The 25,588-nt window shown below is 41.6% G+C and overlaps 1 protein-coding gene across 2 annotated transcripts in view; it reads left to right on the plus strand.

Moving 5' to 3' along the window:
• PSTPIP2 (proline-serine-threonine phosphatase interacting protein 2) overlaps positions 1 to 24,511 on the plus strand; it is a 101,560-nt gene extending 77,049 nt beyond the window's left edge. The window contains exons 6-15 of one of the 2 annotated variants that reach the window (XM_033177851.1): positions 2,264 to 2,326; positions 8,568 to 8,666; positions 9,258 to 9,303; positions 10,253 to 10,332; positions 14,652 to 14,750; positions 16,919 to 17,015; positions 17,138 to 17,219; positions 18,355 to 18,389; positions 20,346 to 20,403; positions 23,652 to 24,511. In XM_033177851.1, the coding sequence (XP_033033742.1) occupies positions 2,264 to 2,326; positions 8,568 to 8,666; positions 9,258 to 9,303; positions 10,253 to 10,332; positions 14,652 to 14,750; positions 16,919 to 17,015; positions 17,138 to 17,219; positions 18,355 to 18,389; positions 20,346 to 20,395 (651 nt within the window). In that variant the 3' untranslated portion in view covers positions 20,396 to 20,403; positions 23,652 to 24,511. The remainder of the gene's footprint in view (positions 1 to 2,263; positions 2,327 to 8,567; positions 8,667 to 9,257; positions 9,304 to 10,252; positions 10,333 to 14,651; positions 14,751 to 16,918; positions 17,016 to 17,137; positions 17,220 to 18,354; positions 18,390 to 20,345; positions 20,404 to 23,651) is intronic. The other variant, XM_033177852.1, reaches the window with a different exon arrangement.
• Positions 24,512 to 25,588: the final 1,077 nt, after the last annotated feature.

Genomic DNA, 25,588 nt, shown 5'->3' on the forward strand with positions numbered 1-25,588 from the left:
AGTAATAAAACCCAATCATATTTCCATTGGATTTGGTCTGAGCAGAAAGTCTGAGTCTCAGAAGAGACACTGCCCTGAGGAACTCTGAAAGGGCACCTTTGGCTTACTGGGGTCACCACAAATAAGTCACCCTATAAGTGAATATGGACATAAGGACACGTAAAACCAGGTAGTGTAGCAGACAGAGCTGGACCTGATGTCTCTGACACTAACTCACGAGTGACCTTGAGCAAAGCATCTCACCTCTTGGGCTCCAGGGTCCACGCCTGTTAGGCTAGGGAGGTGGAGGGATGCTTTCTAGATTCCTGCCAAGTTTCAAAGGCCAGGAATCCATGAAGGCAGAGAGAGGAGTGATAGGAGGTGAACAGGCTTGGCTGGTGGTGGAATGTTGCAGCCACCTGAGAGGTGTTTGAAGCAAGTGTTATGGAGAACTTACAGGTAAGGTGGCCTAGCTGGGGCCACAAAATATAATATAGTAGCAGCTCCCAACTGTAAGAGTGGCTGTATGTGTATTCAGACTAGAAAAAACCTTGGAACAGACCAGCGTTACTAACTGATCTGCTCTGTGTAGCCTGGGAAAATTGGTAAAGATTATTAAATAAATAAACCCAGCTTCTCCTCCTGGCAGAGGGACACAGTCGTGCATGAGGACTGCAGGTTCCTGACTGCAGTGGCAGGGATCTGCCATGTGACTTTTCATGCTGGGCTCCTCTTGGAACCTTGTCTATTCTCGATGTCTCTGCTGTCTTTGCCATTAGCAGGTGAATGGCCAGCACCTGGCAGCTGACATTCACGTGGGCTGGAAGATGACTGCTGGATTCTCTGAGGGCTCATTTGAAGCTCCTCCAAGGGAATTTCATGTACTCCACAAAGCTCATATTTAAAGTGAGACCATTCCCAATATTCCATTCAGATATCTTCAAAATTCTTCGAACAATGTTTGTGTGTTATAGTAGCAGACAAAAACTTAAGTTTTGTGTGTCTGGAAGGAACTACATTTGAATTGTATTTTCAATATTATTTTGGCACAGTGTTAGTGTCATTGCTCATTTTGAATTATTGCATCTTTTCGTTGCTTACAGCTTGGTTTTATAGAGCTATCTTAAGGATAATGATAGTCTAGAGTAACAGTGAGAAACAAGGGCACTGGGGTCAGGGCTCCTGGGTTCAAATTTCAATTCTATTACTTGCTGACTGTGTTACTTTGGGGTATGTTAATTAACTTCAGTACCATCAGGAAAATGGGAGTGATAGTACTCACATAGCTGTGATGCATGAAAACTGCTTAGCATGTAAGTGCTTGATAAATGGAAGCTACTACAATTATGTCTGGGAGGTACATCTTTATTATTAACACCATTATTTTCGGTAACAAGTATTAACAGCACAGCCACAATAAAGGATTTACTCCCAGCGAGGCATTTACCTCACTTGGATGGGGTATAAAAAGTAGCAGGGCTGGGCGCGATGGCTCACACCTGTAATCCCAGCACTTTGGGAGGCCGAGCCGGGTGGATCACCTGAGGTCAGGAATTCGAGACCAGCCTGGGCAACATGGTGAAATCCCATCTCTACTAAAAGTACAAAAATTAGCTGGGTGTGGTGGTGCAGGCCTGTAATCTGAGCTACTCTGGAAGCTGAGGCAGGAGAATTGCTTGAACCCAGGAGGCAGAGGTTGCAGTCAGATGAAATCATGCCACTGCACTCCAGCCTGGGCGACAGAGCGAGACTCTGTCTTAAAAATAAAATAAAATAAAATAAAATAAAAATAAAAGAGTAACAGAACAGTTTCTTTTAGTTGTCTTACAAACTCTTTTTTCCTTCATACTTACCGGGCGCCCTGATGGTCATGGATGTGTCACTGACGGGCTGCAGAGGCGATACAAGTGCCGAATTTAACTGTGCTGATGTATACTTCAACAATAAAGACCTCCTTTAAAATATAAATGGCACTTTAAGAAAAGTTTTTAAATTCCTTTTTGAAACCAAAGTTCCTTGATTCCGGATTTTACCAAAGAGACTGCTCTGAGTTGATCAGTGACTCTCCACGGTGTCTGAGAGTTCAGGCTTTGGTGTTTGCCTGTACAAGTTCAAAGATGGGCCCCGTTATTAGCTGGGAATAAGACCTTGGGCAAAATGTTTGGTCTCTCTTTTCTGAAGATTGTGAGATGTGGGTAATCATTTTGAACACTTAACCCTCAAGATAAACTGCTATTGATAATGATTTCTGTTTTTATTAATAGTGCTTATGATCTCTTTACAGACAGAGCTTGTAATGGATGCCATCCATAAACAAAAGAGCTTACAATTCAAGAAAACCATGGATGTGAGTCACATTTTATTGTCTTTTTTGGGATAATGGTGACATTTTCTGAAATCCTGTGCTGTGTATGAACATATTCCTACTCAAATAATGTTTCAAAAATGTTATTATTTATTAGTGCAGTGTTTTAGGGAAAACAACCTTAAATGCTTTGGGTTTTCTTTTTTGTTGTTGTTGTACATGTTATTACATTACCCAGAGATTAAGCTCAGTACCCAGTAGTTATCTTTTTTGCTCCTCTCCCTCCTCTCACTCTCCCTCTCAAGTAGACCCCAGTGTGTGTTATTTCCTTCTTTATATTCAAAGTTCTTATCATTTAGCTCCCACTTATAAGTGAGAACATGTGGTATTTGGTTTTCTGTTCCTGCATTAGTTTGCTAAGGACGATAGCATCCAGTTCTATCCATGTTTCCTCAAAACACATGATTTCATTCTTTTTTATGGTTGCATAGTATTACATGGTGTGTATGTACCACATAATCTTTATCCAGTCTGTCATTGATGGGCATTTAGGTTGATTCCATGTCTTTGCTATTATGAATCTTGCTGCAGTGAACATTCACGTGCGTGTGTCTTTAGGGTAGAATGCTTTATGTTCCTCTGGGTATATACCCAGTAATGGGATTGCTGGGTCAAATGGTAGTTCTGCTTTTAGTTCTTTGAGGAATCTCCATACTGCTTTCCATAATGGTTGAACTAATTTATACTCCCACCAACAGTGTATAAGGTTTTTGTTTTTTTAAGGCCTTGGAAAGATTGAAAGTGACACTGATAGTGGAAATGCAACGGGGTTATCTTTCTCGTAACCCGAGAAAATATAGCAAGTCAGTTAAAATATTTTAGGCAAATATATAAAAACATATATGGTGTACAATACCCTTTATCTTGTTGAATTTGCAATTTACCCTGTTACTATTTTGAATCTTGATTGCTTACCTATTTTATTGAGTGATCCCTTTCTGTTTTAAGATATCTGAAGATTATAAAAACCTTTCCTTGAAGTAATTTGTTTAAAAACTGCTTGGTAAGATAGAGATTGGACAAGTTGCTAGAAATCTCTCTCTAGCTTTTATGAATCTGTTGACTCTGGATACAACAAACTCTGTTATTAGAACATGTATGACTCCATCTTTATACAGAAATATCATCATGATACTCTATGAGTAGGACATAACAGGGAAGTGTTACCAGGTTGATAACATATGCAATCTGTTCTGCTGCATTCTTTTTCTCTTTGATGCAGAAATCCCTCAAAAATAATTGATAAATAGGAATGATATCAGTGTAATACAGAAATAGTGTTGGTTGATAGATGATTTTTCCCAGACCTTTATGTTTTAAGGAATCTGGGGCAAGCTTTTTTATAATTAAAGAGAAAGGCTTATCCAAATATAACTTTCTGGTTAGGTACAGTGGCTCACGCCTGTAATCCCAGCACTTTGGGAGGCCGAGGTAGGTGGATCACCTGAGGTCAGGAGTTCAAGACCAGCCTGGCCAACATGGCAAAACCCCGACTCTACTAAAAATACCAAAAAAAAAAAAATTAGCCAGGCGTGGTGGTGTGTGCCTGTAATCCCAGCTACTTGGGAGGTTGAGGCAGGAGAATTGCTTGAACCCAGGAGGCAGAGGCTGCGGTGAGCCGAGATCACACCATTGCACACTCCAGCCTGTGCAACAAGAGTGAAACTCTGTTTCAAAAAAACAAAACAAAACAAAACAAAAACAACTTTGAAAGGTGGAGAGAAGAAGGCACACTGGCTAGTGACCTTGGACTCAAAGAGCAACCTGACAAGGAGTTCCCTGGGCTTTCTTTTTGCCTCATTTGTCGCAGGCTGAGTGCCAAAGAAGCAGGCATCCCAGAAATGCCAACGATCATACACCAAAATAATAATAATAATAATAATAATAATAATAATTTTTTTAAAAAGCTCCAAGAAAAGCCTGTTCTCTCCAGCCAAAAGACCAGAAAAGGGGCAGCCTAGCAGGACAGAAACTTTAGAAAATAACCATTGTACTGCAGCCAAACACCACATTAAAAAAACTGGGGCCCCACCTCCACACATCAGCAAAGGCCAAGTAGAGAGTCTAAACTTCCACCACACCAGGCTGTAGAGAGCACCCAACTCCCCAGCCAAGGTGGCATCAGAGAACAAATAGGGAACCAGGACTTTCACTCCCACCAGGAGGTAAGAGAGCCTCCTCTACACAGTATCAGTGGGAACCATGTGAGGAACCCTGATTCCACCTGCACCAGGAAATAATGACACCCTCTCCCTGCTGCGATGTTGTCCAAGGAGGTCTCGTGGAGGGTGAGAACTTTAACCACTTTCCAGCAGTAACTAGGTCACATACACTCTGTGGTGTCAGTGGAGACCAAGGAGGGGAAACCTGGACTTTCACACTCACATGGCAGTAATGAGATGATGCCTCACCTTCCGCTGCTGGAGTGGTGTCCAGAGGAAGCTAGCTAAAATAGAAGCCTTAAATAAAATCCACAGTCTTGTAACATAATACCAAAAATTCCCCCAAATCAATCAAATATCACTCTTCAAACCAGAAAGATACGAAACTGCTGAAAAAAAAAGACCATCAATAGACGCCAAGATCTAGATAACAGAGATGTTGGAATTATGCGGTGAAGATTTTACAGCATTCATTATAAAAATATTCAGCAAGCAATTACAAAGACACTTTTTTTTGAGATGGGGAGTCTCACAATGTTGCCCAGGCTGGCCTTGAATTTCTGGACTCAAATGATTCTCCCACCTCAGCCTCCTGAGTAGCTGAAATTACAGGCATGTGCCACTACACCTGGTTCACACTTGAAACAAATGAAAGAAACAAAGAAAGGATTGGCAAATAAATAGAAAAGCTCAGCAAAGAAATGGAAGATATAAAGAAGAACCAAATGGAAATTTTAGAACTGAAAAACATAATAATCAAAATTTTAGAAAACCCATTATATGGGCTTAAGAAGAGAATGGAAGAGACAGAAGAAAGAATTGGTTAACTGGAAGACAGAATAATAGAAATGACCAGACATGAACAACAGAGAGAAAATAAGCTGAAAAAAATTAACAGCGCCTCAGGGACTTTTTGCACTATAAGAAAAGGTCTAACACTAATGTGTCTGTGATACGAGAAGGCGAGGAGAAGGAAAGTGGGCTGAAAAAGCCCAGCTTTAAGTCATTATTTGAAGAAATAATGACTGAAAAATATCTAAATTTAGCAAAAGACATAAACCTACATATCCAAGAGGCTGATTAAACTGTAAACAAGATAAACCCAAAGAAATCCATACCAAGACATATAGTTGAACTTCTGAAAACTAAATGAGAGAGAAATGACACCTTAACTAAAAGGGAAAACCAATGACAGCAGATTTCCTATTAGAAACCATGGAGACCATGAAGAAGTAGCCCAACATATCGCATATGCTGAAAGAAAAGAACTGTTAAGACATAACCCTATATCCAGTGAAAATATCTTCTAAAATGAAGGGGATGATAGCATGATATGGTGATTATAGTCAATAATCACTTAATTGCATATTTTTAAATAACTTAAAGAATGTAATTGGATTGTTTGTAACTAAAAGGATAAATGCTTGAGGGGATAGATGCCCCATTCTCCATGATGTGCTTATTTCACATTGCATGCCTGTATCAAAACATTTCATATACCCCATAAGTATATAAACCTGCTATGTACCCACAAAAGCGTTTTTAAATTAAAAAAATAATGAAAGGGAGACAGAAAATAGAATGGGGAAAGGGCTGCTAAGGGCTGGGGAAAGAAGAAGTTGAGATGTTATTGCTTAATGGGCATAGAATTTCAGTTTTATAAGATAAAGAAAATTTTAAAGATGGATGGTGGTGATGGTTACATAACTTTATAAATGTATCTAATACCACTGAATTGAACACTTACAGTGGTTACAATGGGAGAAAATATGCAAATTATTCATCTGACAAGAGACTAATATCCAGAATATACACAAAGAACTCAAACAACTCAGCAGCAAAGAAAAAAACAAACAATTGGATTAAAAAATGGGCAACAGATCTGAGTAGACATTTCTCAAAAGAAGACATACAAATGGCAAGCAAATATATTTTGTAATGCTCAACATCACTAATCATCAGAGAACTATAACTCAAGACCACAATGAGGTACCATCTCACCCCAGTTAGGATGGCTGTTATCAAAAAGACAAAAAATAACAAATGCTGACAAGGATTTAGAGAAAAAGGAACTCTTACACACTGTTGGTGGGAATGTAAACTAGTACAGCCATTATGGAGAACAGTATGGAGATTTCTCAAAAAAACTACAAATAGAATTACTATATGATCTAGCAGTCCCACTATCAGGTGGGACTGATCCAAAGGAAAAAAAATCAGTATATCAAAGGGTTTATTTCGCTTAACATAATGTCCTCCAGGCTTACCCATGTTGCCACTGATGACAGGATTTCATTCTTTTTATAGTGGAATAGTGTTCCATTGTGTATATGTGCCTTATTTTCTTTATTTATCTTAGTCAACCATTCTTTCTCATCATTTTTATTTATTAGCTAACTGTTTGATTCACAGTTTTGTTGGTTTTCTTCCTACTTCCTGGAATTAAGATAAAGCAGCTTTGGTGTTTAAAAAAGTCTTTGCTTTCATAGTTGAAACAGAAAATTATTTTTATGATTCACTAATGAATATAGTTTGTGAACTGTTTCCATAATACCAGTGGTAATGGTAGCACATGATAGACCATGGCCTACGTTTAAACTACATAAAACAGAATTCTTTAAATAAAAAAGGAACACTGGCTGGGCACAGTGGCTCACGCCTGTAATCCAGCACTTTGGGAGGCTGAGGCAGGTGGATCACCTGAGGTCAGGAGTTTGAGACCAGCCTGGCCAAGATAGTGAAATCCTGTCTCTACTAAAAACACAAAAATTAGAGGGGCATGATGGTGCTTGCCTGTAGTCCCAGCTACTAGGGAGACTGAGGCAGGAGAATCACTTGAACCTGGGAGTCAGAGGCTATAGGAGCCGAGATTGCACCACTGCACTCCCGCTTGTGTGACAAAGCTAGACTCTGTCTAAATAAATAAGGAAAACGACTATCTTTAAGCAAAATAAATGATGGCGTTGGTACCCTGCCCACTGTTCACATGCTGTGGTGAATATAGAGGCTTCATTAGAATTAGAGTGAGTTGGTACCAAATAACCAAGGGATTGTACATGCATTCTGAGGATTATGAATGTTTTATAAATTTTAGACCACACGTTTTAGAGTTACGTAAATATTTTAATTGTTGTTGTTATTGTTATTTTGAGATACAGTCTCACCCTTTTGCCCAGGCTGAAGTGCAGTGGCATGATCATAGCTCACTGCAGCCTTGAACTCCTAGGCACAAGCAACCCTCCCAGCTCAGCCTCTCAAGTAGCTGGGACCCCAGGTGTGTGCCACCATGCCTAGCTAAGTTTTGTGTTTTTTGTAGAGATGGGGTTTCACCCACTTTTCCCAGGTTTGTCTTGAACTTCTGTGCTCAAGCAATCCACCCACTTAAGCCTGTCAAAGTGTTGGGATTATACGCGTGAGCCGTGGTGCCTGGCCTTAATTTTGTCTATTTCAAATTCCATCTTTCATTTCAGTCCATTTTTTTTTTTTTTTTTTTTTTTGAGACAGAGTCTCACTCTGTTGCCCAGGCTGGAGTGCAGTGGCGTGATCTCTGATCACTGCAAGCTCCGCCTCCCGGGTTCACGCCATTCTCCCGCCTCAGCCTCCTGAGTAGCTGGGACTACGGGCGCCCGCCACCAAGCCTGGCTAATTTTTTTTGTATTTTTAGTGGAGACAGGGTTTCACCGTGTTAGCCAGGATGGTCTTGATCTCCTGACCTTGTGATCCACCCGCCTCGGCCTCCCAAAGTGCTGGGATTACAGACATGAGCCACTGCGCCTGATGTCATTTCAGTCAATTTTGAAAGCTCATGTACTTTATGTTGCCAAATAGGAGTTATTACTTCCTTGATCAGGTTGCCGCTATTACATAATTTGAAAAAGGGCTAGAGAGAGAGAGTGGGCTTTCAAAGACTTAGAAAAAAAAAGCATCTGCCCTCTGGGAGCCCATGGCTTAGAGACAATCAGAGGGCCCTGTCCATGCTGGCCTTCCTGGGCCAAGGGGGCTGCATTTCAGGGTTACACTCTGTTTATTTGTTTTGCTTCTCTTTGTTCATAATGATAAAGGCAAAGAAGAACTATGAGCAGAAATGCCGGGACAAAGATGAGGCGGAACAGGCCGTCAGCCGGAGTGCCAACCTGGTGAACCCGAAGCAACAAGAAAAGGTACCCGGGAGGGCTGACAACCCAAAAAATCCGAGATTGACCAATATCAGGCTAAAGCCAGTTATGAATATTCATAAGAAATGAACCTGTACCCTAAACCCCTGGCAATATCTTCCTTCACGTATTGGGGTCTTCTGAACCTGAAAAACCACTGGCACATTTTTGGGGGTTGGGGGAAGAGTGATAGAAGCACGGTTATGAGGGAGGGAGTTGGGGTGATAAGAGGTTGGAGGGGTTTCCCAGTTGTTTTCATTTTTCTTAAATACTCAGCTTATGTATTCTTTGTAGTCAGGTTGCCTTTTGCTTGGGTGGACTACAAATTTAATTTTGTAAAGTCTAGATAGAAGATTTCTGCAACGAGAGGACTGGGTGTGTCTTTAGAAAGACACTGGGTAAGATGCTTTATGGATATTTTTCAAGACTGATAAGATTGCAGGGCACGTTGAATTATTTGCTCACGAGGGAAATGTACATAGGACTTGCACTAGACCTGGTCTCTTCATAGTTACTGCTTTTCAATCTGTTTTGCCTATGGAAGCCTTGTCCAGCATTCCCAATGCTTGCTAATTTTTTTTCTGTTTGTTTTCACAGCTTTTTGTGAAACTGGCAACTTCAAAGACTGCAGTAGAGGACTCCGGTGAGGGGCAGTTCCTAAGAATGGGGGAGAGTTGCTGGTGGGGTCTATGTTATCCTAAATGTGTCCCTGAGAAAGGGAGTTTTATATACCTTAAAGAGAGAATATAAGGATATTCAGCAGGATTAGTGAGATATTAGAAGGGAAAAAGGGAGGAAGGAAGGGAGAAAGTAAGGAAGGGAGAGAAGAAAGAAGGGAGGAAAGGAAAGAAGAGGAGAGACGAAGGGAGGGTGTATTAGAATCCCGGAAGGTGGGAGGAGGCTATGAGGCAGCCGTTTCTGGCTGCTGTCTGCTTAGATCTTGCTGCCTTACATGGGAGTAAGTGGTGATGGTGCAGTCATGTGGTAGCGGCTTTGCAATAAGGTGCTTCCTCTGATGTATTGGTAGCCCTTATCTGCTGTGAAACAGCCAAGCTGCAAGGCCTTGTTATCACTGAAATATAAGACCCAAACCAGGCATTTGCAAAAGCTCCTAATTCCCAGAATATCTTGCCGGAAATATCCCTCGTAACTGTGGTCATGTAAGATCTTAATCTTTACATTCGAAACTAAAGTAACTTGGTGCCCCTTTAGGGCTCAAGGTAGTTCTCTTCTCTGCACCCTTCATCAGACAATTCTGAAAATGGAAAGTGATGGGAAGTATTGAGGTGGAATTAGACAAAGAAAACTTTGCTGAGGTTTCTTATCAGCTTTCACTTCTCCTTCCTTAGAACGTTTCTTTCTCAATGTTTGGTCCAATGTGTAAAAAGACAGTGACACTCTGCTTCACCTGCTTCACCAAATATGATGAGGGTGAGAGATGCAATAACTCCCAGTGCTCAGAGTCCTGGGGGCCTCGTGAGCTGAGCACAACTCGGATGAGTTTCTTTTGCCATCTGAGATGAGCCTGTGGGGGTATCTGCGAGCCATCTTCCTGTCTAGTTTCTGACCCAGGTCTCTCCCTTCTGTTGCAGACAAAGCATACATGCTGCACATCAGCACCCTGGATAAGGTCCGAGAAGAGTGGCAGAGTGAGCACATCAAGGCCTGTGAGGTATCCGTAACGGGAAGCTGCTCAGGACTGTGGGGGCGGGGGTGCGGGGGGTGTAACAGGAAGCTGCTCAGGACGGGGTGGGGGGAACTGGGCGGGGAATGGAGGGGGGAGCGGGGAGGTGGAGATGGGGGGGCAGGGGCCGGGTCTTCTGCCCAGAACCTGGAGAGTCTACTTTTGTAGAAATGATCTGCCCCGATTCTCATAGAGTTACAGAGCTTGAGGGCAAATTAGAAATCAGACATTTGGTAGGGCACAGTGGCCCATGCCTGTAATCCCAGCACTTTGGGAGGCTGAGGCAGGTGGATCACCTGAGGTCAGGAGTTCAAGACCACCTGGTCAACACGGTGAAACCCCATCTCTACTAAAAATACAAAAATTAGCCGGGTGTGGTGGCACACGCCTGTAATCCCAGCTACTGGAGGCTGAGGCACGAGAATAACTTGAACTTGGGAGGCGGAGGTTGCAGTGAGCCAAGATCGCACCATTGCACTCCAGCCTGGGCGACAGAACAAGACTCCTTTCCAAAAAAACAAACAAACAATAAAAGAAATCAGAAATTTAAGTGAAGAATGGAAGGAACTGGAATAGTTTTCCCCAAACCTTGTCTGCCTCGTTTCCATCCTGACCATGCTGTCCAACTATTCAAAGCTTTGGTCTCATGTTGGGTTAGCACAGGCATAGAATAGCTGCATCAGTTAATGGTCGATTACGTAATTACCTTTGGAGAGCCTGGCCTGTACTCAATACGCTCTAAAGGGAATGCTGACAGCAAGTGAGCAGGCTTTGGAGGTTGGTTTGTTTGCTTTTTGTTTGTTTTGAGTTGGGCTCTCACTCTGTCACCCAGGCTGGAGTGCAGTGGCACGATCAGAGCTCACTGCAGTCTCAAACTCCTGAGCTCAAGTGAAGTAGGTGGGACTACAGGCATGCACCACCATGCCTTGTTAATTATTTATTGTTTATTTTATTTTTAAAGAGACAGGGTCTTGCTGTGTTGCCCAGGCTGGTCTTGAGCTCCTGAGTCTCAAGCAATCCTTCCACCTTGGCCTCCTGAGTTGTCGGGGTTATAGGCGTGAGCCACCATGCAAGGCTGGAGGGTTTTTTTTTCTTTTTTTTACTCTCCTCATACCTTCAGTTTCATCACTGCTCCCCTTCTTTTGCTGCAAATGACCTCACAATTTCCAAGAGAAAATAAAAAATGTAACTTGGAAGCTTCCTTAATTTTCTGTCACCCTGCCTACACATTTTCTTCCAGTGGTTCTCAAAGTGAGGTCCTAGGACCGGTAGCATCAGCATCACCTGGGAACTTGTTAGAAATGCAGGTTCTCTTGGGAGGCCAAGATGGGCGGATCACGAGGTCAGGAGATCGAGACCATCCTGGCTAACACTGTGAAACCCCGTCTCTACTAAAAAAATACAAAAAACTAGCTGGGCGAGGTGGCGGGCGCCTGTAGTCCCAGCTACTCAGGAGGCTGAGGCAGGAGAATGGCGTAAACCCAGGAGGCAGAGCTTGCAGTGAGCTGAGATCTGGCCACTGCACTCCAGCCCGGGCGACAGAGCGAGACTCCGTCTCAAAAAAAAAAAAAAAAAAAAAAAAAAAAAAGAAATGCAGGTTCTCAGACCCACCTCAGACCTACAGAATCAGAAACTCTGGGGGTAGAGCCCAGCAATCTCTGTGCTAATAAGCCTTCCAAGTGATTCTGATGTGAATTCAAGTACAAGAATTGTTGGCAGACATGCCTGCCCCACTCCTTTTTTCTTCTTAGCATGGAAAAGGGGCTATTCCTTCCTTGTTCAAGATCTTTTTTCATCCATCTTGCCTTTCCCCACCTTCTTGGACATAGAGAACTTGTCAACTTCTGTTATCTTGCACACAGACTCAGCTCTTTCCTAGCTTTAAGACCCACCAGTTCGGCCAGGCATGGTGGCTCATGCCTATAATCCCAGCACTTTGAGAGGCCAAGGCAGGCAGATCACCTGAGGTCAAGAGTTCAAGACCAGCCTGGCCAACATAGTGAAACCAGTCTCTACTGAAAATACAAAAATTAACTGGGTGTGGTGGTAAGCACCTGTAATCCCAGCTACTTGGGAGGCTGAGGTGGGAAAATCACTCGAGCCTGGGAGGTGGAGGTTGCAGTGAGCTGAGATCATGCCACTACACTCTAGCCTGGGCAGCAGAGTTAGACTCCATCTCAAAAAAACCCTAAAAATAATAATAATAAAAAAAAACCCAGTAGTTCTTGCTTTCTATCTACGACCCCTACTACCCCCACCCTTCTTCACAGCCATGCTTTTTGAAGGAGCTGTCTCCAAGTCCTTGTCGTCCTGTCTGTCCCAGCCTACAGCATCTGGGATTTGCTTCCTTGCAGCTGTTGTCTTGGAGGGCACCAGCAATCCCTTGGCATGAGGGCCAGTGGGCCTTTGCAGTTTCTAATCTTATTTGACCTCTCTCTGCCATCTGATACTGTGGGTCATTATGCTTCTCCTAAAACACTGTTTTCTGCTTTACTTTAGTAACTCCACACTCTTAAGGAAAAGCCTAGAATGAGGCCATTTTAAAATAAGGTTTAAAAACATGTAAAGCAGTATCATATACATTTTATGGATACATATATAATGTAAAAACCTGCATAAAGGCCAGGCACAGTGGCTCACGCCTGTAATCCCAGCACTTTCAGAGGATGACATGGGTGGATTGTTTGAGCCCAGGAGTTCAAGACCAGCCTGGGCAACACAGTGAAATTTTGTCTCTACAAAGAAATATAAAAGTTAGTCAGGCATGGTGGCAGAGGCTACTTGGGAACCTGAGGCGGGAGAATTAGTTGAGCCCGCAAGTTTGAAGGTGCAGTGAGCCATGAGCGCACCACTGCTCTCCAGCCTGGGTGACAAAGTGAGACCCTATCTCAAAACAAAACAAAATAAACCCCCCCAAAACCAAACAACAAAACAACCCCTCCCCATAAAACAAAACAAAACAAAACACCTATGTAAGAATGATACAATTCAGGATAATGGCTATCTGGGGAAGGAGGAAGATGATAGAAACTGGGTAAATCACACAGGGGCTTTTACAGAATCGGAAACAAATATGGCTAAAGTTTTTGACAAAGCTGGGTAGTTGGTATATAGGTATTTATGATACTGCTATCTGATTCTATGTGAAATATCCCATAACAAAACTAATGTAATATTAATAAATTATTATACTATGTTATATAGACATAAAAATATTTAGAGGTGAAATAGTGCATTTGTTTCAAAATACTCCAGACAGTAGGGTAATTGGTAGAGATATAGATAAAACAGAATTGGTTGTGAGTTGATAAATGTTTAAGCTGGTGATGAGTATGTAGGGATTCATCATACTATCTGTACCTCTCTACTCTTGTATATGTTTGAAGTTTTGTTTTAGTTTATAATAAGTTTTAAAATGTAGCAAATTTTAAAAGGCATTCAAAATTTTATGGTTTTGAATAAAACCTATAGTATGAGATATGAAATTGAATCAGAAACTATGGAGGTAGAGCCCAGCAATCTCTATGCTAATAAACCTTGCAAGTGATTCTGATGTGAATTCAAGTATGAGAACCACTTATAGCCATGCCTGTCCCCATCCTTTTCTCCTCATAGAGTGGCAAAGGGGCTGTGGTGTATAAAAGCTATGGTATATAAAATTCATTCATGTTAAAAATAGCTGTGGTATTCAATATTTTAAAAACACACTGATATATCACATCCACTGTTGAATAGAATGCCATCTGCTTCATAGAATAGCTTGATTTTTCTAAAGGTGATATTTGTTTATATCCAAAAAACTATCTCAGGCAGACTTTTATTTTAACCCTTTTATTAAGGAAAAACAATTAAACATACACAAAGGTAGAAGACAAGTACATGGCCTCCCATGTACTCATCAACCAACGTCAACAGTTATGACCATCTTGCCAGTTAAACTCATTCATTCCAGGGTGGGAGGGGCAGCATGTTGAATCTGAGGCTCTGGCAGGCTGCTCAGGTGGAGATGTTGTTAGATATTTGGAAATGTCAGTAGGAACTCAGTTAGAACATTGGTATCTGGGATCATCATTCCTTTTTATCCTCAGAACTATTTCGAAGCCTGTTTGTGTTACTATATTAGGATTTGTTTGCATTCTTTGTGGTATGAGTTTATGAGCATCCTCAGTGGTGGGGGAGGAGTATTCTAAATTGTACAATAAGTTTACAGATAACTAAAGGTTGACACTGTTTCTTAAGTCGCAGCCAGCCGAAATGAATGGCCCTTTTCCTTGCCTATTTATGTACATGTAGCTATTGTTCTGTAGGCATTTGAGGCTCAAGAATGTGAACGAATAAACTTCTTCCGGAATGCATTGTGGTTACATGTGAATCAGCTGTCACAACAATGTGTCACCAGTGATGAAGTAAGTCAGAGGCATCCACTGAGGATTGTCCTGTGCATGTTGGATACATTAGAGTAGAAGGAACTATAGATACTGATTGGTTCACTTCGCCCCTGGTGAGGTAAGGTTACTTGCCTAAGGCCATACAGTGAGTTGCTAGAAGGATCCAGATAACATGTAACCTGACTCCTGGCTCTTTTGCCACCATGATTTTCTCATTAAGAGATTCATGGCTGGGAGCAGTGGTTCACACCTGTGATCCCAGAACTTTGGGAGGCTGAGGCGAGTGGATCACCCAAGGTCAGGAGTTTGAGACCAGCCTGGCCAACATGGTGAAACCCTGTCTCTACTAAAAATGCAAAAATTAGCTGGGCATGGTGGTTATTTATATATATATAAATAATAATATATATATCTTATTTATATATATATCTTATTTATATATATATAAATAAGAAATTCATAGTTAGGGCACAAAAGAAAAATTCAGAGTTAGGGCAGGAGAACAGATAGAATCCAAATATAGTTTCATGTACGGAAGACAGATGTCACAGCATGTATGTGCATCCCAGACACGGCTCCATTCTGGAATGGGGTCACTCCAGGACAGCACTAAATACTAGGACACTGACCCTTTCCCAGGCTAATGGTTGCTCCAGGGCTCAGACTTACCTCAACAGTATTCACTGGTCCATTGTCCAGGCTTAAGCCATTGTCCAGGCTTAACCTGTACACAGCAATAGTAATGGGCTCCCCACATCTCAGAGGCGTCAAATCAAGTTATCACAACCTTCTTTGCTAAGGAGTAGCCACTCTCACTTAGAGGAGACATTCACCTTAGAAGAACAACTAAACACCCAGAAAACCAATAGGATTGAATGGAAAACTCTTCTTTAAGTAATTGTCTTTGCATTTGTGTGTGGCATTGGTTTTGTGCCATAGGATTTGATATCTACTCTTTGGTTCCATCAGTATTTTTAAGTTTTATCCAAGGCTGGGTGCGGTGGCTCACGCTTGTAATCCCAGCACTTTAGGAGGCCAAGGTGGGTGGATCACCTGAGGTCAGGAGTTTGAGCCAGCCTAGCCAACATGGTGAAACCCCGTCTCTACTAAAAATACAAAAATTAGCAGGCATGGTGGTGCATAGTGCCAGCTACTAGGGGGGCTGAGACAGGAGAATCGCTTGAACCCAGGAGGCAGAGGTTGCAGTGAGCCAAGATCATGCCACTGCACTCCAGCCTGGATGACACAGTGAGACTCCGTCTCAAAAAAAAAAAAAAAAAAAATTCAGCCAAGACTTTTGTCCTGCCACAAAGATACATTTTCTGTCATCTTTAAAAAATTAATAGCAGATGTAGGTGAGGCACGGTGGCTCACACCTGTAATCCCAGCACTTTGGGAGGCCAAGGCAGGCAGATTGCCTGTGGTCAGGAGCTCGAGACCAGTCTGACCAACATGGTGAAACCCATTTCTAGTAAAAATACAAAAAAAATTAGCTGGACATGGTGGCATGCGTCTGTAATCCCAGCTACTCGGGAGGCTGAGGTAGGGGAATTGCTTCAACCAGGGAGGTGGAGGTTGCAGTGAGCCGAGATCGTGTCACTGTACTCCAGCCTGGGTGACAGAGCGAGACTCTGTCTTAAAAAAAAAAGAAATAATAAAATAAAAAAAATTAATAGCAGATGTGCATCAGAGAAAAGCTCTAATATGAATCTGGGACTTTGGAATGTGTTCTTTTTTTTTTCAAAACAAGAAAATTTGGAAGAGTCAGCTCTCTATCAAACCCATGTTTTTTTGTTGTTGTTGATGTTGTTTTTTTTTTTTTTTGAAATGGAGTCTCGCACTATCACCTGGGGTTGGAGTGCAGTGGCACGATCTTGGCTCACTGCAACCTCCGCCTCCTGGGTTCAAGCAATTCTCCTGCCTCAGCCTCCCAAGTAACTAGGATTACAGGCGCCCACCACCACACCTGGCTAATTTTTTGTATTTTAAACAGAGATGGGGTTTCACTATGTTGGCCGGGCTGGTCTCGAACTCCTGACCTTGTGATCCACCCACCTCAGCCTCCCAAAATGCTGGGATTACAGGCATGAGCCACCGCGCCCTGCCTCAGACCCATGTTTTTAAGGAGCTGTGTCACAATTATCTCAACATACTTCTACCTATTAATTGACCTTCTTTTTTATTAGATGTACGAACAAGTCCGAAAGAGTTTAGAAATGTGCAGCATTCAGAAGGACATTGAATACTTTGTGAATCAACGCAAAACTGGACAGATTCCACCAGGTGAATGGGGTGGTGGGGTGGGGCGTGTTATTTACACAATTCTATTAGCCTTTCTTGTTAGATGTCATTAAGGATGAAAGACACCTGCCTCTTCATGTTCTGTTTCTTGGTGACTCTCCTAGCACCCATCATGTATGAGAATTTCTACTCCCCCCAGAAGAATGCAGTCCCACCGGGAAAGGCTACAGGGCCTAACTTGGCAAGGTAATAATAATAACCAGCTGCCTTTCACATGAAGAAAATTACTTTTAGCAAACATTGTTATCATGAATGTTCTAAGACTTGTTGGAATTGGAATATATCTACTACTGCATCTGCTTAATAAGGCTGCTTGCTTTTTGGAAATGGTATTTTTAGGACAAATATTAAGTGGATTTTAATAGTCATAGTTTAGGGAGGAGTATATCATGCATGAACTTGATCATTACTGTTCATGTATGAATCCTATACTTTTCTTACAGCCTGTAGAAAGCAGGGGTCAGCAAACTATGGCCCCTGAGAGTTAAATTCATTTTTGTAGGGCCTGTGAGTTAAGAATAGTCTTTACATTTTTAAATGGCTGGAAAAAAGTCAAGACGATACTATTTTGTGACATGTGAGAATTATTTTAATTTCAAATTTCAGTGTTCCTCTATCAAGTTTTATGGGCACACAAGCACCCTCACTCACTGAGGTTTTGTCTATGGCTGCTTTGCCACTAGAGATGAGTAGAGTTGCAAGAGAGACAGTATGTGGCTAGCAAAGTCTAAATCATTTACTACTTGGCCCTTTACTCAAAAAGTTCACTGCCATTCATGTAAAGGATCCTGCGGGAAGAGAAACTTCTGTTTGACATAGTCAGCTTGCAGTCTAAGCTTTTGAATTTTCACTCCAGTTTTGTTAAAGATGAGGAGTGCCTGGGAAGGATTGCACGATCATTATCAATATTTAAGCCTGTCAGGCACTGTTTAAAACCGTTAGTGTGAATTAGCTGATTTAATCCCCACAGTGAGGTAGGAGCTGTTTATACTTCCTATTTTACGTATGAGGATGTGGATGTTCAAGGCACTCAGGGAGTCTTTCCCACACAGCTAAGATTTTAATCCTGGCAGTCTAGGCTGTGGGGATAAGGCTCTGTGCTACTAATCACTGTGCATGCTGCCTCTTGCCATAATAGAACGTCTGCAACGTAGATTTCCGTAGGTCAGTGCTACAGATCATTTGCTTTAGGTGAGCTTTCTTGACCCTCCAGTGCAGAAACCAGATCTGATTAGAGTACAATAGGCTTGTAGCAAGAAGTAAAAAAATTATAAAAATAACAAGAACTTATCTAAAATACTTTGGTTTTCATTTCTTACAGGAGAGGACCCCTCCCAATTCCTAAAACCTCACCAGGTATGCCTCTAAAAAAGGTCTTTTGAAATTCTTATATTGCAAGGCAGGCGGATCACTTGAGGTCAGGAGTTCGAGACCAACCTGAACAACATAGTGAAACCCTATCTCCCTAAAAATACAAAAATTAGCTGGGTGTGGTGGCGCGTGCCTGTAATCCCAGCTACTCGGGAGACTGAGGCACGAGTTTTGTTTGAACCTGGGAGGTGGAGAATGCAGTGAGCCGAGATTGCACCACTGCGCTCCAGCCTGGGTGACACAGTCAAACTGTGTCAAAAACAAAACAAAACAAAACAAACAAACAGAAAACAACAACAAAATTCTTATATTGGGTTTTCTTTAAAATTAAATAGCTAGAACTTTGAAATAAAGGGAATGAAAGGATTAAATAGAATCAAATTCCCAAGGGAATGAGCCTCTATTAGAATCTTACTATAATACTACTTGTCACAGAGTGGAATATGGTAACTGGTGGTCTATTTTATAGCTTATCCAAGATAATTGTGTTACTGACATACCAAAATAAACTTATTGCAAGCAAATTTTACCTAAAAGATTATTTCAACTTGGACTGTGAGAACAGCAGAACTGAGATATAGTTCCCCTTGGGTTACACAGAAATACAATTTACAGAAGGCATGGACGTCAGGAAACATGTCACTTAATGTTATCTTTAATGAGAACTTTCACTAATCACAGTAGTCTCTCTCTTTCTTTGAACTCCTATGACACCTCTGGGAGAAGTACACATCTTAGCACTTCTTATTAGTTGTGTGGGATGTGAGGGCAGTCTGGCTGCAACATCTGTCAGCCTATTGTTTCCTAGGGTTGATTTGGCACATCTGGCTGGCTAGGCGGGTGTCCACTTCCTCCCTCACCAGTCCATGTGCGTCCCTGCCGAAGCTATGTGCTCAAAGAGCATGACCATTCCTGATAGAGGAGGGTCAGTCTTTGGTCAAGAGTATACAAATAGCTGCATTCCCCTGCAGCTACTCCAACTCTCATTAGTTGTATGCCTTGAATATTAATAAGATCCTGAGGTCAGGTACAACTTTGTCTTCTGTATTACTCACAACACTTGACACAGTTCTGAGTAGATAGTAGGTGTTCAACATATATTTATTATTTGAGTAAAGAAAAGATATACCTATCCATGTTCAAGAGAATGAGTGTATTAATCTATTTACATGCTGTTAATAAAGACATACCTGAGACTGGGAAGAAAAAGAGGCTTAATTGGACTTACAGCTCCACATGGCTGGGGGAGCCTCAGAATCATGGTGGGAGGTGAAAGGCACTTCTTACATGGTGGTGGCAAGAGAAAATGAAGAAGATGCAAAAGCAGAAACCATTGATAAAACTGTCAGATCTGGTGAGACTTATTCACTACCACTTCAATATTGTGGGGGAAACTGCCCCCGTGACTCAAATTATCTCCCACTGGGTCCTTCTCACAACAGGTGGAAACTATGGGAGGTACAATTCAAGATGAGATTTGGGTGGGGACACAGAGCCAAAACCTATCAATAAGGGAGGAGTTCAGCTTATGCTATACTTAACAGTTTACTAAAAATTTAGTGATGGAAAAAAAAAATGTAGTGGCTGAAATTCTATCTTTGAACAATATGAAGAGTTAAGGTATTTTATTTCTCGTTGCTTTAGAATTACCACTTGGTAATGTAGGATGCTATTTCTGTCCATTTTTAAATATGATTTTACTGTGGGTACTGTACCTGAGCATTGCTGAAGAGGGCAAAGAAGTCAGAATAGTGATTTCCAGAATGTCCTCTGGTTTGGAGTAGTGACTACCATTTATAGTTTTTGTTGGCAGATCTATTTTCTCCTTACAAAATGGTAGTCACCAGAATATCTAAGTGAGATGCCCTGGCTTGAAAAGGGCTGAGATCTTATTACGAAAAATTGATGTTACTGTTGTTTTCTGTGTTCTGCCTTTTGCAGATGATCCTGATTACTCTTTGGTTGATGACTACAGTTTGCTCTATCAGTAACATCAATGGTAAGAACCTTTATTTTTCACGTAATTGAGTCACGTGTAGACTGGTAATTGTGCTGTTGAGGCCTTTGAAGTTTCTTTATAACATCACCACAAACTAGCAAGGCCTTGCATCAGGCAGGCACACTGGCCAGCATGCTGTCCCTTCAGGATGCCTCTCTGGATCCCACCGCTGGAAGCAGACTGGAGACCCCTCCATACCTATTTAAATGAGGCTATTTTTCCTTCATTGATTATTCTGTAGTAACTCTTTATCTGCTTTTTGTTTGTTTGTTTGTTTGTTTCAAGGCAGAGTCTCGCTCTGTCACCCAGGCTGGAGTGCAGTGGTGCGATCTCAGCTCACTGCGATCTCCACCTCCTGGGTTCAAGTGATCCTCCCACCTCAGCCTCTTGAGTAGCTAGGATTACAGGTGCGCACCACCACATCCAGCTAATTTTTTTTGTATTTTTAGTAGAGACAGGGCTTCACCATGTTGGCCAGGCTGGTCTTGAACTCCTGACCTCAAGTGATCTACCTGCCTCAGCCTCCCAAAGTGCTGGGATTACAGGCATGAGCCACCATCGCCGGCCCTCTTTATCTACTCTTATTAAGCTCTTTTGTAGTTATTACACACCTGGATTTAAGGCAGTTCTCATCAACAAAACACACATCATCCTCACTGTTAAAGTAATTTAGATTTTAGTTTACTCGTCCACCATCTAAAAGAGGAAAAGTCAAATAAAAAGAAGTGCACATGATATCACACTGTACACACAAGGTCATCACAGAGGTCATCCTGCAGATTATTAATGCTCTGAACAAGCAAACCACGAGGATTCTTAGAAAAGGACTGAACACTGCTAAGCCAACTGCAGCTGCGAAGATATACTGCATGGTGACTCTTTTTCTTAGGCACTCAGGTGCTTGGAACATTCTCCAAGTCAAAATCATTCTTCACAGATGTGAAGAAATGCCTCAGAAGCCAAAGTAGCGATACTAAAAGAAACTCTTCATAAAGTATCATTCTTTTACCCCAATGGGCTTATCTTGGGGTAAAAGAATTATATAGGTACACACGAGCAAAGAAAAAGTCTGAAAAGATATATTCCTAAACAGGTAATATTTTTCCTTTCTGTTTTTGAATTTGTCTGCAATGAAAATGTGTTACTACTTTGACTAAAAACTGTTTTAAAGAGTTGGTCCACTTACATATTCCTGATCTCAGTGTGGACTGAGCTACACATCTGAACTACACGTCTTCGCATTTCTTGTTACTTTATGCCCTAGATAACGGTGTCAGAAGACAAAGTGACAGGCAGTGGGTGGGTGGGATGCCAGAAGTCAACCGAGAAAGGCAACAGCCCCTCTCTCATGCTTCCTGATTTGGTGTTGGTTACATATACTGTCCTTTATGAACCTAAACAGATTTTAACAGTGCTCCAGGGTGATTTTCTATAGTGTTCTATACCACCAAAGTGAGCATATCAAACATTGTTTGTCTCCAGTCCTCTAAAAACACCTACTTTGTGACTTATAGCTAACTGGCTATCTAGGACAGATGCCAACTTGTCCTAATTACATAAGAATAATCAGCTAATGACCGGGCACAGTGGCTCACATCTGTAATCCCAGCACTTTGGGAGGCCGAGGCAGATGGATCACTTGAGACCAGCCTAGTCAACATGGTGAAACTCCATCTCTACTAAAACAAAAAACTACAAAAAATTAGCCAGGCATGGTGGTGGGCACCTGTAGCCCCAGCTACTCAGGACCCTGAGGCAGGAGAATCACTTGAACCCGGGAGGTGGAGGTGGTAGTGAGCTGAGAACGCGCCACTGCACTCCAGCCTGGGCAACAGAGAGAGACTCAGTCTAAAAAAAAAGAAATCAGCTAGTTTCTATTATATTTAAACATAAGTCCTTAAATTGCTTAATATATTTAATATTTAAGCAACTTTGCTATAAAATATATGGAACTTGAAGACATAAAGTACCCTGTTCTCTAACTGTATATAACTTCGGACCTACAAATCTACAAATAAATTCTAGTCTTTACAGTCATCATTTCTTCTTCGTTTCATAAGCCTCCCTCTTTCTCATGGAAAGGGGCAAGGCCCTAGTTAAGGTAGAGTGGAAACCTGGTAAATCAATGACTTGGAATTCAGAGGTGGCACCTGCTCTCTGGAGCACTGTGTAGATAATGGGCAGGCCATTGGCAGTCCTAAGTGTTTCTTTTTATTTTTTACCTCTTTCTTTTCTGTCCTTACTTGTTTGGGTAAAGAATATATTCTAGTAGCTTAATAGTACCACTTGACCCAACAACTGTAGTTCCTCAGAGTCGAAGAATGTGATGTTTGAATGCAAGATGCTAGTGCCAACACATTTACTTGAGTTATATCATTTCACTGGAGTTCACTGGAATCTGTGCCCATTCAATGAGTTGGGGTTCAACATATACATCAATTTCAGAAAATTTTAGAAAAGGGAGTATATAACACATTCATATTCAATATACAACATATACTGAATTTCAGAAAATTTTAAAGAAGGGAGTCTAATTTAGTGAGTAACTTACTAAGCAACTTATCGTAACAATTAAAATAGTTTGAGTGAAGTTTTGGAAAATAAATTTAAACAGGGTCCCAGCACGGTAGCTCATGCCTGTAATTCTAGCACTTTGGGAGGCCAAGATGGGCGGATCACCTGAGGTCAGGAGTTTGAGACCAGCCTGGTCAACACGGTGAAACCCTATCTCTACTAAAAATACAAAAACTAGCCAGGCGCAGTGGCGGGTGCCTGTAATCCCAGCTATTTGGGAGGCTGAGGCAGGAGAATCATTTGAAGTCGGGAGGTGGAGGTTGCAGTGAGCTGAGGTTGCACACTGTACTCCAGCCTGGATAACACAGCAAGACTCTCTCTCAAAAAAAAAAAAAAAAAAAAAATTGAAACAGGAAGAGTTAGGAATTTATGATTTGTTTTGTAGTTGCTGATTTTAGCTGCTATTCCTGTTGTTAATTCTAACATGTTTAGGTAAAGATAGATTGAAAATTTCAAATTTAAAATATGTATAAAAATGTAAATGTATGTATTATTTACCACAAAGCAATGCCTTTATCATCACATTCCATTTCTCATTGCTTGGAATACCCATTCCTCACCATTTGTTTTCCTTGGCCTGCACCCTTATTCTTGTTGAATATACTCTCAAGGTAGGAGAGAGTATTGACAAGCACTGTTCATTCATATGAAATTTCTTTGTGATTTTCTTTCAGAAACCAGAACTTTTTCCGGCAAGTGCTTCTATGACATGGAACGGGCACCCAGAGCAGCAGGACCTATAGCCACGTTATGTCAGTCATGAAGACTTTGAAGTGAACCCTTGCTATAATTTTTTAGAGATTTAAAATTTATGGTAGACATTTAGGACAACATAAGCAAGTGGAGTTCTGCAGTTTGTTGAAGTTTACAAATTGCCCCATTCTGAAGAATTATTCTTTCCCAGTTACTCAGGTTGTGAATGAATTAGGTTTTCAACATGGGAAGCATGAAATCCACTTCTGGATTTGGAGTGTCCACTTGAGGAGCAGAGGTGGCAGCAGAGGATTCCGAGCCACCAGCTGCAGTAGTAGCGCCTTTGGCTTTGGGCAGCCTGGCTGTGGAGTTTCCACGGCGACACACAGCCTCAGTGGTGCAAGATTTAAAATTAACTTCCTTTTTGGCTGGAAGACTTAGAAGCCAGCTGATCACACTTTCTCATTTTACAGATGAGGAAACAAAGCCTACAAGTGTGAAATTAATTTCCTTACAGTTTTCCTAGCTGATTAGGGACAGAACCAGAACTAGAGCCCAAGCCCAACCCACATCACCATTCTTCTAACCCTTCCTGAAGTTGTGATACTTATGCTGAAATTTAAGATGCCAAATATTTTTGCCAGCACTTTTTCAATTGGGAAAATCACCAGGGTTTAAATGTCAGATTTATTTTTATGTGGATCACTGTGTGTACTGAACTATAGCGCATGATATTTAATCTAATCTAAGGAGCCACTGATTGTAAAACATGCCATTATTTTATGTTGCACTAAGAAGGTGGGGTCGAGGAGTTGCCAATAAAGTTGTGACAGACCATTGATGGCCAAGCCCATTTGAATTTAAGATGCTAAAATATGAAAAAAAAATACATCCTAGAATCAATGAAATACCATATTTTGACTCCATTCCTCAAGATCATTTTAGAGTTACAAAACCAGTCCTCAGTTTTGGGTCTTCACAGAGAATCTTTCCCTTGCTAGACCCCAGAATTTTAAATGCATCCGTCTTACACTTTCACAAATATTTGGGTTTTCCTTTTTCACTCACAAACAGCAGGGAAGTCATGTACTTTTTGTACAACATCTGTGCACTGTGAGAAAATGGTACCTTTTGGTTATTGACAAGTTAAAATAGCTCTCTCAGTTTTTCAGTATTACAGAGAGCAAATAGTTTCCTCTCCAGCTCTGTGCAGTAGCTTTTCCAGAACTATGGACAAATTGATCGAAAGAAGGTTGATTATTTCCCCATCTTTTCTTCCCTTTCCCTCCCTCCCTCCCTCCCTCCCTCCCTCCCTCTCTCTCTCTCTCTCTCTCTCTCTCTCTCTCTCTTTCTTTCTTTCTTCTTTTTTTTTTTTTTGAGACAGAGTCTTGCTCTGTTCCCCAGGCTGGAGTGCAGTGGCATGATCTTGGCTCACTGCAACCTCTGCCTCCCGGGTTCAAGTGATTCTCCTGCCTCAGCCTCCTGAGTAGGTGGGATTACAGGCACCTGCCACCACACCTGGCTAATTTTTTTGTATTTGTAGTAGAGATGGGATTTCACCATATTGGCCAGGTTGGTCTCGAACTCCTGACCTCAGGTGATCCACCTGCCTCAGCCTCCCAAAGTGCTGGGATTACAGGCGTGAGCCACTGCATCCGGCCTATTTCCCCACCTTTCATGTAAGGTGCTACTGAACATGACAGCTTCTTGTCATGGCAGGAAACTTGCATCAGTTGGATATCCTTTTGAGAAACTGAATTTTGCAAAGGGCCAAACTTCTCCAAACTGAACGGGCTCAGGAAATGTTCCTTCACACTCAGAACATTCTATTTTTAAGTACATTATTTATTGTTGGCAGTTCCTCAGGGATTTCCCTTTTCTCTGTATTGGTCAGTGTAGTTGATGTAAAACTGTTTTG

Source organism: Trachypithecus francoisi, unplaced genomic scaffold (genome assembly GCF_009764315.1).
Source record: "Trachypithecus francoisi isolate TF-2019V2 unplaced genomic scaffold, Tfra_2.0 Lachesis_group19, whole genome shotgun sequence".
Taxonomy (NCBI): Eukaryota; Metazoa; Chordata; class Mammalia; order Primates; family Cercopithecidae; genus Trachypithecus; species Trachypithecus francoisi.